The sequence below is a fragment of the Ambystoma mexicanum genome, chromosome 1p (genome assembly GCF_040938575.1).
Source record: "Ambystoma mexicanum isolate Mex_15411 chromosome 1p, UKY_AmexF1_1, whole genome shotgun sequence".
NCBI lineage: Eukaryota > Metazoa > Chordata > Amphibia > Caudata > Ambystomatidae > Ambystoma > Ambystoma mexicanum.
Window position 1 is genome coordinate 508503195 of NC_090921.1, and position 20689 is coordinate 508523883.

Below are 20689 nucleotides of genomic sequence, written 5' to 3' on the forward strand. Positions count from 1 at the left end.
GTGAGTCAGGTTGCGGAAAGTTCCTGAAGAGTCAGGAGACTCGAGATGAATGTTAGGATCTGTTGGGAGGAGAGAAGCAGCCAGTTCAGCTCATTTCGCAAGGAATAGGGTGGCCTGGTCCGGCAGCCGATAGAAGGTGGCAAGAGTAAGAGGCGACAGCCGAAAGAGCCTGCAGACCAGGAATTCAAAGGAAGAGTAGTCTTGAGTGGGAATGATGGAAGCATGGATCCCCTCAGGAAAGACCATCTTGGCTTCACCTTCGAACAAAAGCAAAACATGCAATCTACAACTACACCCCTTACACACAATCCAACAAGTCCTTGCTCCTGAAGACGTCCGCACTGCAGTCCAAGCACAGGTTCTCTAAACTGGACTATGGCAATGCTCTAACACCCTTGCCACCCCCATTCAAATCGCAGCAGCAAGACTGATCCTCCAGCTACCCAGACATTCAACCTTTCTTGGCCTGCTCCACTGGCTCGCGAATAACCCAGATCCACCTAAAAACGTCATGTTACATTATGACAAACTCAAACCCATAACCCATACATACAGCAGACAAGCCAGCCAACACCTACCCACTCCACTCTGCAAACTCGCATGCACACAAAAACAAGCCAATGGCGTGGAGCACCCTACCTACACACACACACACACACACACACACACACTGCATCCTCCACCATTTTCAGAAATTGCATCAAAACATACTGGTTTCCCCACACACACAACCATGCCCTTCTACAATGAACACAATTTTTAAACGTTTTCATCTTTTCAATATTTCAACCACGTAAGGCGCTCCAGGCCTCTGAGTAGTGCCAGCGCTAAACAAAAAAAAGGCACCAATGCCCCAGGAATTTACTACGGAGGGGAAAAAATGCATTTATGAAAGTGCATGCAGTGGCTTCTCCCGTACATTTAAATCAAGCATACCCGGGGGAGGGGGGAAACAGTGCAGTAAATCATGCTGAATGCTCAGTCTCTGCCACTCTAAACAAAAAGCACATTCACATTTTGACCTGCCAACCCAAAATGATCGTAAAAGCAACATACTCCAAAGCATCCTGCTTTTCTTTGCGTTTCTCCTCTTTCAGACGCAGCTTCTCTGCTTTATCTTTATCTTCCTTTTCCTTCTTCTCCCTCTTCTCCTGCTCCTCTTTGTCCCTCTTCTCTTTCCTCTCTTTATCCTTTAGCTCTTTTTCTTCATCTTTTTTCTTCTTTGCCTCCTCCTTAGCACGCTCCCTGGCATTCTTTGCCTCCTCTTTCAGTCGATCTCTTTCTTCCTTTTCGGCCTGCAGTTTCTTCTTCTTTTCTTCTTGTTCCTGGTTGCAACAACAAGACATTTAAATTGGTGATGGTACTTTACCAACTATAGGAAACCCAACACAGTAAAACAAATTAATAACTTCTCCCCTCAGTGGTTAGTGTACAACGGTTAAGTGCATAGGGCAGTTTTTGCATTCCGACCCAACAGTTAAGAATTGGATTAGGAAGTCCAACACCAAGTCATGGTGATAAAGGGAACTAAGTTTAAAGACAAGGCAGCTCCACCACAGAAGGAATTCCAAGTCAGCTGGCATGGTAGAAGTGCCCATTTCCAGCTCCTCCACTTAGAGGAGGTAAGGCAAAGGCGGTCATTAAAATCGTATACTCCAAATTGAGATGTAGAAGGTAAAAAGTAGCAAAGGAATCAAGTAATTTGCTTCAGCCCAATCTATAAGTCAAACTGGAAGCAAAGGAAAAGAAAATATTGATAGCAAGCCCGAAAGGAGCAGATTGATCCTTCACTAAAGGGATATTGAGGCACCTTGGTTTCAAATCAAAAATATATGCAACCGTCTGGTTGAACATTTCCATTTGTTAAATTTGCAGTGCAGGTTTGTGTTTTAAATTTTGCAATAAACCATCCAAAGGAATTTATTTTGTAATGCGTCAAAGTGCTCCAATGTAAGAGTGCTCGCCATACACACCGTGGCAGTCATGGATTTAAAAAGTAGGGGTCTAGTTCGATCATGCAAAATTCAATATGCAATAATCAATTCTCAAAGTCAGGTGCCAGTAATGAATGAGTTTGTCTCAGGAAAATAGCTTAGGGGCAACGTGCGCGCCTTGAAAAAAAAAAAACAGACACCGAGAAACAGGTTTGATTCCTAGGTCCATGTTTAGAAAGCTCTGGGTATTAAGCGTGTTATAAATAACGTATTTGCAGTCTGGCCCCAGTGATTTGTTACATAGCTTTCAAAGAGTGGAATTGAGAATACAGGCCAGTGTGGGGATAGAAGACATCAAAAACCCCCATTCACATGAGTGAGCTGTGCTTCGCAAATGAGAATGCACATTCATAGGGAATACTGCTTCAGCAAGCAAAGACTTGACCATTAAACATGATGAGCTCCGTTATGTGCAGTTCATATGTGCCAGTTATACTAACCAACATGCTCATTTCTATTCAGGAGCTGAGTCTTGATTCTTTGCAGTCTGACTTTAAAGTCCTGAATTTATAATTGGGATTATCCAGTCCCATAACGCCAAATAAAAGTAAAAGTACTTGCGCCTCCAGTACAAGCCGCCAATTACCATCTCCATCCCTGCAGATAAGGGGTGCATCAGCCACTTTAAAACCATAAAAATAGATTCAACAAGAATAAAAATAATCCCAAAACAAATATGGATTACACATTGGACCTTGTGCCCCCACTCTCACTCGCAAAGCTCCATGGATGTGTTTTGGCCAGTACTGCCACAGGAAGAAACTTACTGCCTGCTCGTAAGAATTAAATCTCTAACATTTAATGTGTATAAATAACTAGGTGCAAAGAAATATTGCAAAACATTGGTCTTCCATTTTACTCGCTTTTATTGGGAACTGGATTTACATTTTTTACTCCCTAAATAATTACTTTATTCCCAACTTTACTTTTTAAAGAAATTGAGTAACAATCCCACATCTTTTCTAGATCACCGACCATCAAATTTACACCTCAAGGAAATCTTACCTTTTTCCTTTTTTCTGATGAAGGCCTGATTTTCTGAGGTATCTAAAAAAAAAAACATGCATACCCATTAGTGTTCGAACAATTCGTGCAACAAGGTTTTCAACCATGCAAGCCTGCATTTATCATAAAACAGCCAAAGTGTTCCACCACGCATTACACCCGCACCAAAACAAGCCAAGCATGAAAATTCACAAGTTAGCTTGAGAACCAACAAACCGAAACAAGATTTGATTTCATTGAGACCACCTTGATGTGACGATGACAAAGTGATTTCTCGGAATCTAACGGAAGTGGGTAGCTCGGAGGTAGTTTATGCTTTCCATCTGCTTCTGGATCCTTGGGTCGATTTGCTAACAAGGTAAAGGAAACTCCGGGCCCCCACCACCACCCCTCATGGTGCCAACAAGAGCACAGTTATGCATGACTGCGCAACAAGAACGCTGAAGTTCAGGCTAGAAATCAGGGAAAAGGGCTTCACCATTTGCAAGAGTAGGAATTAAGTGGGCTAGAGGTTAAACACTGGTGTTTGCAAAATTGGGGTCCCCTGTGTGTGGGTGAAGTCAAAGATTCATGCTCAAGATAAGGCCCTGCACCTTTCTCCCCCCACACTCCATCCCTCAATTCTTTAGATGGAAATTGTGTACAAAGCAACACATGTGCCCTGATCAGATGGTCTCTACACATACATATTTCCCATCGTAATTGGCACGGATGTGGATAGACACGGAGTTCATAATGCCTCGTCATGAAGTAAATGCTCATGGGTTGAGAAGCCTGATTGAAATACCACTGAACATTAGTATGCAGTGTGGCAGGAGTGAGGTGAGCAAATTGCAGAGAAATTCTTCTCAATTAGACTATGGTTGTTACAAAGTATGGTGAAAGAAGGAGCAAGACCTAACCAGCCATCTTGGGATTCCATTCCCCACACCACAAATCTAATCCACTCGTCTAGATAAGTAGCAGCTGGATAACTGGTGGAAAGTGGAGGACTAAAAATACTCCCTGAACTAATGCTTTAGTTTCTAAGGTGACGAACCACTCAAAATCTTAAAGTATTGGCTGAAACCATTCATTTTGCAGCATAAATTTCAGAGAGCTACTACTTAAAATGCACACTCCGTTCTACAGGGAAACATCACCCAAACAAGTTAACCAAAAATAGAACTTTTGGTGTGCGAAGACTGAGGTTGGTCTCAACAGTACATGCAAGCATTGCCACTGTAAAAACAAACGTGTAATGCTTAACAGTGTCCGAGGAAAAACAAAGGCAATGTCTCAATATCTGCCAGTGCAGCCTCCAGCTCTACATCATGTTGCTCTGTGCCCACCAACTGTGCCTTTGCGCCCCCCCCAAACGCCACACTCACAAGCACCTTTGCACAGCTGCATGCAAACAGTTTAAACAGACCTTTGTGCTCCAACCCTTCCCCCATTGAAACCAAAAGGTTCGACCACTAAAAATCCCATCAAATGGTTGTAGTAATCGACCAAGGGCCCAGAATGTACTCTGGGTGAAGCCCCAGCTTGTCCAGAAATCTCCGATGTTTCCTGTAGACTGGGGCTCCAAACCACCCCAATCTACCTGCAGGGACAGAGCAGAGACCCTGCCCAGATCCCTCCCAAAGTGTGAGCGATGGAAAACACCTACATTCAAAATACAAAATAACCAAAGATAGTGAGCATTTCTCTCCAAAAAACAAGATCATAAAACAAAAACTCAACACCTGCCTAAATGGCAGTTCAAGTATTATATTCACATTAAAGTTCACTTCCGAACTCGGAGGAATATAGGATAGACCTATGTGGGGTATTGTTTTACCACAATTCAGGCTAATTGAGGTTTACTTTAACAGTTGGAAAGGGGGGGGGATTAGTGGATTTAATTTTAATATATTTAAACTTATTTGGGGAAAGCACATGGTCTTGTGTTTAAATACAAACATGCATTTGTTACATTTAATTATTTTTACTGTGTACATAAAAACCTAGGAGACTGCATTATGTATGAAAAATTCCCCATAGGCTGCAAGGTGCAAACTTAGCTGAATCGCAGCTAGGGCATAAGGTTCACTGCATATGACGAGTCAACGTTTTTTTTTTTACTGCAATGCAGCGTCAGTGTATTGTATTAATTTATATATTTATTTTAACGTGTGCAAAGGTTTAACTGTCACACCAAATAAAAATGAGTAACGTTTAATAGGGTAAGAGTAACCCGTTATTTTTCTTTTATCTACGTCATAAAACAAAGTTATAGACTGCCTGGCCAGAATCTTAACATCTACATACAAGTAGAACTCTGAAGGTTTACAAATATGTGAACGGGTCAAGTGGGATGAAATGTTTCACTGGCAGAGGTAAAGGCTTTCACTTCTGCTGCACAACAAGCTATAAAGTAATTGCTTTGTGAGCTCAAGGCAAGCAAAACTAATATGGACAAAGTACAGACCACTTCACTCACCCAAAATCACAACTTCATTAACAACGAAAGGGTGTATTGTGGTACACAAAAGCTTCCCAAGTACCAGAATGCATTAGGGTTTGAGATTAAAAGCCAGGATTTTTTTAATACCTGAAAATCGAAAACAGATAATGCGTGTAGTCATTTGACAAAAGGTATGCATCTTCTGGTTATGAATAAGGTATTCAACGTTTATCAATCAGCCGTTACACTGAATGATCGAGTCGTGAAATGAAAGGGGTAGTTTCTAAAAAGGCAACAGATTAAACACCGCAGCAGACCAGACATTCAAATGTGTGTTATATTGTGGAAGAAACCAGTCAAGACACGTTACCACCCACATGGCCTTACCAACTTAAAAAAGTTACCTAGAATGGGCCGCGCATGGTCAGGAGCCGATCGGACTGCTGCAAAATACGTGGTCATGATTCATTCCATGGTTTTATCTGTGATCTCTAGTGCATGGTTAACTGTGCGGCCCTTCACAACTCCCACTATATACTACTGGCATATTCAATGGTGAAGGATCACGGGACTTTTAGTCTAAGACCACTGAAGGGCCACACAAGTAACATTGCGTGCCAGCACAAGCGTCACTGTCCTCCAATTGGTGCTCTAACAATTGCCTAGACTTCCCTGGACAGGGACACGGAGCACAATATTGCAAAACAAAAATATGTAGACCAAACAACCTGGATGAGGCATTGCTTTGTTCCACATTACCTACCTCGATCTCATGGGGATCCTCCAACACCACCTCTTTCGAATAATTGTTCTGCAACCGCACTAGCAATCACAGCAGCTTCAGATCTCGTCATCTACAGACACCTTGGCGACACTTGGCATTCATGAAAGAAAAATCCCATTACCTTCAAAATGTCAACCTGCATCAACGATCTAAACATTTAGCCCACTGCTCCACTGAAAGACAATGTTTCTTGGACATTTTCTCTTCTGCCTACCTAGCCGACAAACTAGGGCAGACACTCTTGAGGCACTACCTCACCCCTGGCAGAACAACCACATATAATTTACAAGCTTCACCAGGGTCATTTTAAGCTTATCCAACCACAAACAAGGACGACACAACCTCTCAGGCTTGCCTAATAAATAACACTTCTCATAGACCATTAATGCTGCCTACCCTTAGACATCTCTTCATGTCACAGTACAGCAAAGACTCAACACCGAGCTCATCATACCTAGACAGCCACATCCAATTACTGATTTAACTAGACAATAGTGGCTCACTGGCCCCACAAAAACAAACGTTATTTGGTTTGGCAAACATTGCCTTTACAAAATCGAGGAAAAAAGGAAAATTATAAAAATGTCAAATATAAAAAACACCAAATAAACGAGTTAAAACTAACGATTGTGATGTACACGTGACCAGTGTCACGTGCACATCTAAACAAACATGCACGGAGCCCGCCTCTGACTCTAATGCAGTGTGTCCGTGTCATTCCTTGCGCGTATTTACAGCTGCGTCACTACGTGTGGGCTTGCGATTCCTCCCACATCACATTGGCGACGGAGGTTAAACTTCCCTACAAACTCACTGAGCGAAATCCTCACATACTCGGGCTCCCGACAGCCCAGGCTCGCTGAGCTACTCGCGCCGGGCATAACAGTTGGGGAGCATGTGGAGAAGAGAAAAAAAAAATGACATAAGCCCGCCGACAGTAAGTGCTGTGCTTCCGGACACGCGCTGCAAGCAATGGTTGATCACACAGCCCCAGCTGCTCTCTGGCACACCCACATAACGTGGGAGGGGCTGAGAGAATCTTTAATTTTTTTTACTATTTCACCTGAAGTAAAGGAAACTACATTTATGTGCGGAAGGGGTCCCTACTATGGATTACTGAGAAAATTCACCCACAAACTAAGACAGAAATACTGCTTCAGTAAAGAAAAAAAAACAAAATACTAGTAGCAGTATAGCAGAAACTGGATTGAGCACATACAGACAGTAATACAATGCCCATTGCCACCAGCTGAAACAGCACAACACATGCAGATGCCGAGTATCTAGTGGGTTTTTCTCATTTATCAGAATTGTAGTGTCAAAAGAAAAACTGAAGCACTGACATGGCACGCACATCAGAAAACCAACATACATACTTTAACTTCTCAGACTTATTAACAACCAAATTACGTTTTGCTAAGTGAAGAATAAAAAAAGTGTAAATATGGCAGATGACATCACAACGCCACAGAGGTTGCAAAGCCGGAACCCAGACTAGCACATGGTTAGACACTGCACAGGGCACTTTCATGCAACCATTTGGGACCCGCAATGGTCTAAGGTAGGAATTGTGGTTGAAACAGTTTGAACTCTCCCTTCAAACCCGCAAAATTGAGGATGAAGAGAGTGTTTCTAATGTATAACTTAGGCACAATGGCCCTCTGCATTTTCAATGCTTTACCAAACCGTGGTACAGAGGACTATGCTACTGCTAGAGACGTTTTCACGAAGAAATTTAAACCAAAAGCCAGTCATGATTTTGAGAGATTCAAGATGAGTCAAGCCATACAACGCCCACAAGACAGCATAGATGATTTTCACAGTCGTCTGAGAGATGGCATTGTCATGTGATTTCCCAGATGAGGAGTTTGCAGTCTGTTGTAGTTGCTCGCGCATCCGCGAGTCTTTGTCATAGGTTCCAGGCGCGTGGGGCGGTTGGTGTTTGAAAGGAAGGAGCTGGGAGGGGATGGATGTTCACGGTGTACGGGTTGGAGAATAAAGCTTACATCCACTTACCTGATTCGTACGTTATTACACAGTCCGACAACAAGTCATACATGGGCTGTCTTCAGAGAAGTTAAGACATGCAGTTCTAGCTGAAGATCTCCCGCTGGACACTATTCTGACAATGGGTCGATTACGTGAAAGGACAGAGGAACACGCGACAGATGGAGCAGATAAGCCGTCTACCATTAGATGCTGATCTAACAAAGGGCAACTCCCCAACCGTAAATGCCCTGAGACATCAGAAGCCACAAAAGAAACCATCCAACAAGAGGGTGAACGGCTGTATATGGTGTGGTGGACAGCACAGCAGAAACAAGCCATGTCTGGCATATGGCACCACATGCCACAAGTGTTGGAAGGAGAATCACTACACATCAGTATGCTTAAGTTCGAAGTTGACTAGTGACACTACTTGTCGGGGTAGGACCCCACGACACAGATGGTGCAAGTACTCGAGGTCCTACAACGCATCAAGAGAAGTCGCAACACTGTTGGAATAGACAAAGAAAAACCCAGCCACACAAGTGGGCACGCACGTGCCATTGGAGGTGAGGAATCGGATAGTGTCAGTAGCAGTGAAGAAAGTCAATCTAGCAGAGACATCCCTGGCAATTCCAAATGGAATTACCATCAAAGAAGGGAGAAAGCACATGATATCAGCTGTGAAACCAGGAGACAATGACAGTCAGGGTGGTGCCAAGTCACAACGATGTACAATACTAGTGGAAGATATTCCAGTTACCATGATAGACACTGGAGCCACTGTAAATGTTATGCTTTTTTCCAGATTTGAGAAACTAAAACCACAGACGAGACTTAGAAGAGGTTCAGTTTTGTTGTAGGCTTATGGTTGTAAGAAACCTCTTCCAGTAACAGGATATTTCAAAACGACACTTTCATATCGTGGGGGCAGTTGCGAAACTCGAATCCATGTGGTAGATGCTGGTATTAAAACATTACTCAGTTGCTCTACAGCTGAACGTCTAGAAGTAATACAATTCAATCTTGCGAGACAGCCTGAGAACATTGAAACCCTTCTAAAGAAAGACAGAAAACTTTTCAATGGCATTGGGTGCCTGAATAAATCGGTCAGTAAAGCTACATATTGACCCAACAATTGAACCTAAAGCAGTGAGACACAGGAGGGTCCCTTTTCACAGGGAGAGCACTGCCATTTTTGTTCACATTATGAAGGTTATTGCACTTAATGTGCATAGTGAAGACTAAACCTGCCCTCTGAAGCATTGTGCTCGCTTTTGTTAGCTTTACAAATAATTTCAGAACATTTGATAAATTGTGTCTCCAACATAGATGCCTCATCTACAAGACCTGTAACAGCGATCACGAAAAACAAGCACCATGGCACCCTTCGACTGCTCTCTCACACAGCGAAGTAAGTCACTAGGAGTACCTCTACAGAAAAACCAATCAGCAGGCCCCCGCACTCCCCTGCCTAATTTTCACCTCAAGCCACCATACCATGAACAGATTCTGGAAAAGGAATGTCAAACTTCTCCTGGAATAACTAGAAAAGTAAGACTTTTCTAAATTTCACTCCTGCTGCTGCCTGGCTTGCAGCACTACATCTGCCCATCAAGAAGTTCAGTACAGTGGGTGAAAACACCCCGGCAGTCCTCCCTGTCATTTGGCCCACCCATCAACACCATTAGATGCCATTAACCAGGATCCCCCAAGGCATAGAATTCAGGATGCCCTTGACATCCAAGGGTCAAGCTCTTACATGGATCTCATCCTTCTGCAAGATTAAGTCCCAAATTAAACCAGCCTTCTCTTGTCAAACCAGTTGTGTGTTGAACCATGTCCCCTAGATCCACTGTTCAGACATGCATAATGAAATCCAAATAGCTTCCCAACAGTTTACAATGAAGCAGATTGCCTTCCAAATGCAAAACTCTGCATACTCATTGCATGTCAACATAAAATATTTGGTTCGGTCCAGGATGGGACAATTGACAACCACTTATGTCTAAACATTGCAAAAACAGAGCCAAGTCTGAACATTCCCACTTTCCCATTTCACAAGCTGCCACCCCCGTCAGTCTCTGAAGCAAAAAGCTAGACACATTTGACTGAAATCTTTCAACAGATCCTTGAATTATCCAAAGTGTGTCTCCTCTTCATATTTAACCCCTTAGGTGCCAAGTGCCTTTGACATTACCTCCGTAGTGCCAAGGACGAGATCGCTCGTCTTTTTTGGCATGTTGTGTGATCCCTGCAAGCAGTGATCACAAAGCTGTAATCCAACCCCCGTGCTATGTGAGGGGGAGGTCTCCCCTCACTGCCAGGGGGCTGGATTACCTTCAGTTTCATGTCGGCGTGCATAAAGCACGCCGACGTGAAAGTAATTTTCACTGCAGCAGCCATTTCGGGCTGCTGCGGTGAAAATAGAAGGTGAGTGTTCACCTTTCTCCCCCTCGATCTCCAGCTGTATTTCAAGCCGGAGATCGAGGGAGGTGTCGTTGGAAAGGGGAGGTTCTCCCTTTCCGACACTGACAGCATTGCTGCCCGCGGATTGGGTGCAGGGCGCTCGATGCATGGGCAGCAATGCCCACTGGACCACCAGGGATGTCTTTGAATGCGGTGGGGGAGGTGGGTGCTGCTTACAGTAAGCAACCCTGCCCTCCCCCAGCCCCCACAGCATGGGGGCACATGTGTACAACAGTGGGGGGCAGATGGCTGATCTGCCCCCAGGGAAGGGGGCAAAATAAAAATAAAAATAGATATTTGGGTGGGAGTCGGGGCCACACTAGCCACCAGGGATATGTTTTACAGAAAAGGGGTGGCCGTCTCCCCCTCACTACAAGGGGAAATGGGGGCACCACTTTTAGCCCTCCATGGGGCAGATATCTGCTCCTAGGAAGGGGCATCTGACCCCAGTGAGGGTTGCATGAGATGGGGCCCCCCTGCATTTGGTGTGGGGGTAGAGGGTCACCCCCCCCCCCATTAGATAAGAAAAATACCTGGCGGTTTAGGGTGCCAGCCAGCCCTAAAGTGTAGTGTACCATTGTACGTGTGGGGACGCGGGAAGGTAGGCCATGTGTTGGTGGTGTGTTTTGTTGGATGGTCAGAGTGAAATGTCTTAATTTCCAGCCAATTTCAGAGACATTTCCCTGTGTCCACTCACCGAAACACGTCGGCAACAGATGTCGTACCTTCTCGCGTTCTCACAGGTGTCCCGACAAAAACGGTACTCATGTGTGGGTGCACCTACTGTGAGCGCAAAAAGAAAAGGGTAACCCGCCGGTAACCCCAAGCCTTTCGCCACAGCACATTTTGCTCATGTGGGCAACCTACAGATTTGGGCCTAGGGTGTTGAAGCCAGGAAGGAAAACAGGGAACCCGATGCATTTCTGAAAAGAGGACACCCATGGGAATCCACATTGGTTTTCCCTATTTACACTTGCTAAGTGCGTCTGTTCAGGCTGTAAGCATAAAACTCCTGTGTACCATGTGCAGTGTTTGGCTTGCGGTATTGCTTGTTTTGTAAAACACTACAAAAATGTGCCCTTTCCTAACTACAAGAGTCAGGGGAATGTAGCGGAGCATTGCTTTTCTCAAAATTCATAGAAGCCTTTGCCGTACCAAGCCAACCAGGTCCACCATGTACCTTTTTTTCTGACATTTTCCCGCCTTTCCCCCCAATCTAGGGCATTTTCCCCTACCTAGTTGCACGACCTACGCAAATCACCCCTTCTAAACTTGGAATTTTGTCTACTTTTCAGAAATATATGCCTTTGTCATCCAATTCGGCTTTCCTACCCTTTTTTCCATTCCTTCCATACATGTCCAATTGGCAAAAATGGCCAAAATCCCCCACCTCTCACAAAACGGTTAATAACCACATTCTTTGTACATCTTTTGAAAAAACACAAAATTTTTTCCCTTTTTGGTTATTTTCTCACCCCCTACAGCAACCTAGGATTCCTGGGTGGCGTTCAGCCTGCCTACATGTGGGAGATAAAAAAGGCCGAGATCTCAAGTAACAAAAAAGTTACAAGGCATTGAATGCCCACATACCGAAATCACCAAAAAAGGCCTTGGCACTGGGGGGGGGTGGGGGGAGAATACCCATGGCACTTAAAGTGCTCAATCGGAGCCAAGTTCAGGCTTTGAAAATGAGGGCATTAGGGAAAAAGTATGTGGTTCTGTTCTAAGAGGAAATTAACTGAAGAGGCATCAAAGCAGATTGAGGAGCATGGCTATCCAACCCAGACGTGTGCAGCACTGAATGATTTAATGAGCTTCTGGATGGAGAGAGATGTGAGCTATCCAGGTCCAGAACACATAACAGCAGGATAAGAGATTATTCCTACATCCCCCATGCTATTCTGTGCTACAATTAGGAAGCACATCGGGCAAATCTCGTCAATGGCTGGTAGAGGCTTCTAACAAATTAGAAAGTTATTTTAACTGAGGAACAGTACAGCATGCAGATGGTAAACAATGTCTTTCCATAAAATCGTGTATGCTATAGCAGTTCCTGCAACTTTCAGCTCTCCAGTTACTTTGCTATCTAGGGTGACTGATGTACCTTGAAGGCAATGCTCAGGAGTTATCAGGGATATTAGTCCTAAATACCAGGACAGCCACAGTTTGAATACCACTGCAATGCCATACCATACATCTGTGGATTAAGGTGCCATGTACTGTATGAGCACACTGGTTAGTAAATGGCAGTGCTCTGGTACACTTCCTGGTCATAAAATATGAAAGCAAAACCACTAAACTATGCCCTCATACTCAAATTCACATAAATGGCAGGTAGACTATTCTGTGGGTGCTGGTGCTCTGGGCTGTATCCACAACTAACGAATGCAGGAAACTAAATGCCCAAATTCCTGCTATTCTAGAGTACCTGAAACTGCCTTCAAGATCAATATACCTCAAAATACATTTAAATGCATAGTACCCCTAAATAGAACCACAGGGTGGGGCAGACACTAGGGGACCAGCACCCCCAAGGGGTAAAGATGCTAGTGGTAGTTCTTGATGCCCTTCTGTAACAAACACTGCCTCTACCCCTCCTTCCTCAAAGAGTCCCACACAAACTTGCGGGCTAGGAACGGAAACTCAATGTGCGAGTGGAAATATTTTTAATCCCCAATCTGTCTTTTAAGGAACTCCTGCAGGGCTGCACTTTCAGAAATAAAGGGAACCAAAGTCCTGGAATTACTAGAAACTTCACCAAGGGACACCTTTTAGTCGCATTCCCAAAACACTACCCAGAGCCTAAAGAGTATATCCATCTAGACTATTTTGTTGATTGAAGGTCGATTTGTTTTGCCCATCCTTTGTGCAAGCATACCTAAAACAATTCTTGTTTAATAGAAATCTAGTCTGCGAGGGAAGGAATATTAAATCACCTTGCCATGTCAAAGCTCAGCTGGTACAACTGACTCTAGGTTTGTGTGTGATATTGTCGGCTACATTGACCCACTGAACAGAATTTCTCCAAAACCAAGCTGCGCTTCAACAGAAACAGCGAAATGGCTGCGCTGGTTCCAGCGAGCACCGTGGCCTCAAAACTGCGTTTTGCAGCAACAAAAAGATGGCTTGCACAATCTTGTCAAGCACATATTGGGCAGGATGGAACAAGGACATACTGAGGGAGCTTGCCAGTGTGGTGTTACATATACAAATGGAATAAAGTGAAAAGGCAGCGTTGCCTTGCTGCCAGCTCAAAATACTCATTAAAAATGAAACTTGTCACCTTTAAAATAATATTGCCGACGCCATTTCCATCTGTTCTTCCTTAAACTACTGTTATTAATAAAGCCCTACCATGATAAGTATATCCCATTGTGCTTCAGAAAAATCAAGCATGAACCCCTGAATGACAGGCTCAGTTAAGCCAAATCTGAAAAAGGCTTAAGAAACTTCACTTTCTGCCGTGCACAGGAAACCGCTTTAGTTTGTGCTACAAAGTGTCAGAGGAATGAACCCTGCAAAAGAAATCAACTGTGCATTTCAATTCCAGGAGACCTTTGCCTTGTACAGACTGTTGTGTACAGGAAAATAACCATGGCTGCAGAACAGTGGTAATCTAGATGGAAAAGACGGATTTGCAAGAAAAATGCAACTTTGTCACCACATGGGAAATTACTTTGCAAAATAAAGGAAAATATCTGTTTGAAAGGGCATGTTGAATAAGAGCCTGCCCTGATCTATGAATGTGAAGGGGATTGTGATATGAAAATACAATGAATGAAATGGTTCTATTTGGCACACTCTTACAATTCAGAGCCAAAATACAATTCAAACTTTAGTGCCTGCTTTTTTTGGGGGGGGCTAATGTCATGTCGGCTATAAAAAAAAAAAAAAAAAAAAAAAAAGGGGGCCTTCTCAGTAGATACTAGCACCTCTGATGATTACTAGGTTGGATAGAATCTGGTCTAGGTTGAACCCACTGACAATGGAATTTCCAGGACAAGGATGTGTGAAAAGAAAGTCTTGTCTGAATTCTACAGGAGGCTTCAGAGGAGATCTCCGTGACAGCCCTGCCCTTCAGGGGGTTAGCTTGGAAGCTATTCCCAAATATAGGGGACAAAGAACTGCCCATTGTTTCCAAAGACTATTTATGAATAAAAATGTAAAGACTTATTTCTCTGCAGCAGGACTATGTAAAAATTGCACAAGTGATTTTGTGGTTTATAATTTGAGACATTGTAGAATTCTGACCCCTTGGGAAAAGACATGGCAAAGAATCAGGGATTACAAGGAAAGTATCCATGATGTCATTGCGAATTTTCATATTTACATCTCTTATGATCCACACATGCATAAAGTTATGGAATTTTAAGCCCAACATTTCACACTGAAGAGTGAAAAACTGGTAGAAGGGTGAAATATTGTCTCACAAATTGAGGGATTGGACTGCTATGTGCTGCAGAATATATGTAACATGTTTATGTAGGTGTTTTTTAGATGTTTCCACTGTATAAAGGGGCCATTTAGGACAAAACTGGATTTTAGTTAAGTAATTGTGGGAGGTTTTGGACATTGTAAAACTTGCATCATAAATCTGACATCATTCCCTTGAAATCCAACCAGCTTTGAGCGAGGTGGGTACTAGCCCCCCTGACTAATCCAGTAGTTGAGGCGGGCTTAGCTAAACCTGCCCAGCCATATACTTTGATGATGTCACTATGCATTATAAATAAGTCCCTGACAAGACTCCAAACACTTCCTGAAGTTCCTGACCTGCTCCATCCAGATTCCAGACCCCACTGCAAAATCCAAGCATTGCTGATCCCATTTCCTGCAAGGCCTCAACTCTGAAAACCCACTAATCTCCCATAACTAAAGGGGAAAGCTTTGGTACCATTTGCATCCTGAAATCAGACTGGCTTGCTGCCACCCAACTGCATGTCCACTGCAATCCTGCCATCCAGCTGACCTTTAGCATCCAGTGACCAGAATTGCCATTGCACTGTGCTTACCATCCGGTTACCAGAACGGCCCAGCTGTGTGGTGACCAGAACCAGTTGACGGTCCAAAATTCCCAAAACTATAAGTGTACTGCGAGTATAATCCCTACCCCATAGAAACCCATAACCTATCTTGTCTTTGTCCTTATCCCACTCTCTAAGCCATCCTATCCTTATCCTGCTAACTTGTTAAAACTATTAGAATTGTGTGTGCACCCTGCCCTTGACTTTCTAAAGTGCTAGTGCCATTTCTTTTCAATTTTGTCTTGTGTAAGCCTAAACCATTAATCCTATTTCAAGTGATCGGACTGGTTTCTGCCAGGGTTGGGTGCTGGGGTGACGGGGTTCAATTCGTTAATCAACCTTGGATCTTATTGTGTCCATCTTTGGTGGTCTAGTCTGAATACTAGTTTAGAGTAAAACTGTTCTGGACACAACTGATTTCCTTTCCTATTTCACAGCTTCATTTTGCTCAAAGCGCGCCTTTTTATATCTTGCATAACTCATCCAGTTTCATAGCTAGAGACCTAATCCCAATCAGAGTAGTTCACCCGTTTATTAAAAACTGTTTGGGTAATTTAAAGTGGGAATTAAAAGAAATGCAACTTTTACACGTGTCATTTGGCTGCAATCTGTTATAAAATTTCCCCTCATTTTCGAATTGTATGCCTTTTGCTGATCCATTGCCTTGTGATTGCCAGTGATATAACCTACATGCTATTATTCCCGATTACCTGCTGTGTCTTTCTATCCATTCAGTGTGGGTTGAGGGAACAGTGCAGGGGGGGATCCTTAACTTGGGTGCTATACATACATACATACATATATACATATATATATACACGGCTGGTAGGTGAAATGCAATATTTATTTTAAAATTCAAAATAAATCATACAGTTTTTAATATGGGGCCAGCAATCACCAATGGGGTGATTACAATGAAATATATATTTTGCACACATTCTAGGGGAAGGTTAGCCAAGTGCATTGCTCACAATTTCATTGTAATCACCCCATTGGTGATTGCTGGCCCCATATTAAAAACTGTATGATTTATTTTGAATTTTAAAATAAATATTGCATTTCACCAACCAGCCTGGTTCTTAGTCCATTGTGACCCGGGGTTTTTGAAAAAGGGGGTGCAATACGAGTTGTGTACCATCTCAAATTGAATCTGCATAAAATAAGGAGATAAGCATCTCAGTTGTGTGCTACATACTAGGCAGAGACCAAAGTGTGTGTCGCCTGATTGAAATCCTTAACAATGATAATACAGCATTTATAACACGCCTATACACAAGTGTTTCAAGGCACGACGAGGCAAGGGAGGGGGGGAACAAAAGGAGGAAAGACAATGATCCTACTAGGCAAGGCATCAGTCAGATTGCGCAAGTGCATGGGATGGGGAGTAAAGGGGGGGGGAAGTGCAGGGGGAACGGGCAGCAGTACATGGGCATAGAACAATAGGTAAAAGTAACATCCAACAGGTGGCAAGTGCAAGGGTAAGTGCAGACATCAGGTGTCAATTGCTGGTAGTGGGACTGTAGGGATACAGAACAGTCCCCAAGTGCAGGGGGTTGCCAGGCAGGCAGTGCTGGTGTGTGACTGGCGGGGGAGGGGCCTGAGCCCAGAGGGTGGCCAGGTAACCAGTGCAGAATCAGTTTCAGCCAGGAGGTCAGCAGGGGAGAGGAGGAGAAACGGCAGAAGCCAAGAGAAAGGTTTTGGAGGTGCTTCCAGAACCGGAGATGGTTCGCCTCAAGTTTCAGGGAGGCTGTTCCAGAGGGAGGCCCCGTATGAAGAAAGATCTACCACCAACTCGTTGCTCAGAGAAGCGACTGACCCTGGGGGAGTTGGAGGCAGATGAGCGAAGAGCTTGAGAGAGAAGATACTGAACACTCGGAGGACGCCAGATTTCAGATGCAAAGCAGTCTGTTATTACATTGGTTGAATTTGCGGGGGTTTGGGGGCGTGGGAGATTGAGGTGATAGGGGCCAAGGCCAGGATGTTGGGCTTGTTTGGTGGTTTGGCACTCGACTAGTGATGGCAACTGGGAGGGACCCAGAGTCTTTGGCGGGGGCGGTAGAGGTAATGGGGACAAGGAGATTTAGAATTTATGATAAGGCTCTTGCAATGTTCACTTATGGAATTATTCAACACATTTTGTGGGGGTTAATTTTGATTCAGAAGCAGTTTGGGTGAAAGATCTGGTTATGGCTGCCGCAGGAGAGAGGACTATGGGAGACAATTTGCAGATATGTACATTGAATGTAAAGGGTCTCAATGTCCACAAGAGGTCATCGGTTGATAGGGAATTTAGAAGGTGCAAGATCGATGTGCGGTTTCTTCAGGAGACCGTATCTGAGGGGCGAGGAACATACAATTTCCTGTGGCCCGATGGAGACGAATACTGGGGATCTGTGATCAGATAAGTAGGATTTTGGTCCATACAGTACTCAGAAATTAAGTTACTATGGTGTGGTCAGATGCAGAGAAAAGTGCTGTGTTGATCTTGGGTTTGATCAATAAGATTCATGTTTGCCACAACTGACGCCACGAATCAGGCTCTGAGATTCCTACAGAAATCGCTAACAAAAGTAATAAACGAGGGACTGGGACAGCTTGGTTTATATTGCACTCCCAACCCAGAGGCAACTGAGCGCATTACAAGGATATGCATTTATCTAGTTACACACAGGAAAGATACAGTGGGGAGAAAGCTTTATATAGCTACATGAACATAAATTTATTATTAGCACACTAGGCAATATACAAATAGGCAGATAATGCAGGAAAAGATAGTTGATCAACATAACAGGCAAATTGAGTAACACCGATTGACTAAATGGTTGAGGTTCTGGAAGGCAAACCAGGTCGAGTATGGTGTGTCATTAGCAATGAGCCAACTTTCCATGTCTTTCTTGAATTTATGAAGGACTGTGCGGCTCTTAGTATGAAGGGTAGGGAGTTCCACAGTGGAGCGACCTTAACCGGGAAACAGCTGCCGCCAGCTTTTTTGTTTAAACCTCTCTAGTAGATCGGGCATGGTTATATTGGGTGAATTTTTCAATAAGGTATTGAGGGGAGGCATCGAGACATTTGTACATCAGGGACGCCATCTTAAGTTGTTTTCTCTCGATGGAGAGCCAGTTGATGTTGCGTCTCGTCGAGATATATTGTCTGAGGAATGCTCAAGGCAGTTCTGAGAGCATTATTCTGCAAGATCTGCAGTTTGAGGGTATGTTTACTGGCCCCCAAATAGAATGCATTACAGTAATCAATTTTAGATAATGCTAGAGCTCTGGCTAAGATGGTGCAGATTTTTGTGGAAAGGGTTTGCAGGCGTGGATAAGCTTGCAGGTGTAAGCTGTGGCTGAGGCAGTTGCACTGACCTGTTTACACATGTTGAAGGAGGAGTCGAGGTAAAAACCCAGTGTCATTTCCTCTTTGGCCACCATGATAACATTGCCATCGATGTTAAAGGAGCGGTATTGATCGCTCAGTTTTTTCATATTGAGAGGAGTGGCTAAGAGGACTAGTTCAGTCTCATCATTCAGGCACAGGCCGTGGGTGGCCATCCAGGCCTGAATGAGGTAGATTGTTTATGAGGGGTAAGTCTTTGTCATAATCGCCTGTTAAAGGTGTGAGGATCTGGGCGTCATCTGTATAATTTGTGTAGGGGACACGCAGATGGTCCAGATGGTAGTAAACGCATTGCACATAGTGGGTGATACACAAGTTCCTTGTGGGACTCCACAGGATATGGGTATTGGGTCGGCTGCTGCGGTGGAGAAGACCCTTGTATCTATTGTTAAGTAAGGATTGAATCCAAGTTGTTGTGTCTGTTGAGAAGTGTGCCGCTTTGGAGAGGCGTTTACAGAGAACCTTATGATCAACCAGATCAAAGGCAGCTGAAAGCAAGAAGGCTGATTTACCTTTATTCTTTAGATAGTCAATCTGGATCTTCAGGTCATTCAGGGCCGTTATAGTTGGTGGGGATATTAATGTGTGCATGTTCATTTTGACAGGCGGACTATCATTCGGGGACAGAAATCCAAGCAACAGGGCTGTAGGGAGCTTTGTATAGCTATGCAACTATACGGAATGCAGGTCATATGGCGTTACTTCCACCCACAAGAAAAGAGGTTTACCTTCCATTCCGCCCCACATGGAACCTCAACGAGAATAGACTTTCTAGGGACTTCTGGGATTTGGCACTGGGATCTGGGATTCACGCAGTTAGAGCATAACATGTGCGAGTCGACATTGGATGGAGTGGTCTGTGTCCTAGGCATTTGAAATGGAGGTACAATGAATCCCTGTGGCAAGACCCAGTGTTAAAGAAGAAATGGAGAATGCAATCAAAGGATGTTTCATTGACACAGGGGAGGTGCGAAAGGGAAATTTGGGATGTTGCCAAGGCCACGTGGAGAGCCATCTAATTTAAAAAAAAAATTTAAATCATACCCTCATCGAGAATATACAAATAAAATAGGATCGCTAAAATTGCTTGCACAGTCCACAAGAAGCAGGGGGGCCACATTATGTAAGCTAGGGGCAGGAGAGTAACTGAGACAGTTGGAAGCAGGGAAGATTGTTTGCAACTTACAGTTTCTGAAACAGACATTTTTGCAAAAGGGAGACAAGGCGGATTGTCGCAAAGTAAAGGGGGCAACGCAAAGACCTGTCTCGGAGATAGAGGGAAGGGTTGTAACTACAGAGGTTTCAGTAGAAGGGATCCAGGAGGCATTTGCCTCGTTTTATGACATTTTATATAAGAGTGAAGGTACTGCCGATAAGGAAGAGATTAATAACTTAGAAGAGATGCGCCTGCCATTGCTAACTGAAGAGTCTGTAACCTTAGATGCTCTGGAGACGAAATTAAGAATGCTGTAGGTCGCCTCTGGCTGGGGAAAGCACCTGGTGAAGACTGTTTCACCTCTGGATTCTATGAATCCTTGTCGGCGACGCTCCCTTTTCTGACAATATTGTTCAATGATATTGGAGACAGGCAGAGCCGCAGACA

General features: G+C 43.9%; 1 protein-coding gene across 1 annotated transcript in view; it reads right to left on the reverse strand.

Annotated features, from left to right (window-relative positions):
* CHAF1A (chromatin assembly factor 1 subunit A) overlaps positions 1-20689 on the reverse strand; it is a 616874-nt gene that overhangs the window by 515192 nt on the left and 80993 nt on the right. The window contains exons 4-5 of the mRNA XM_069649371.1: positions 3000-3041; positions 1057-1325 (exon numbers count right to left, since the gene is read on the reverse strand). Coding sequence (XP_069505472.1) covers positions 1057-1325; positions 3000-3041 — 311 coding nt within the window. The remainder of the gene's footprint in view (positions 1-1056; positions 1326-2999; positions 3042-20689) is intronic.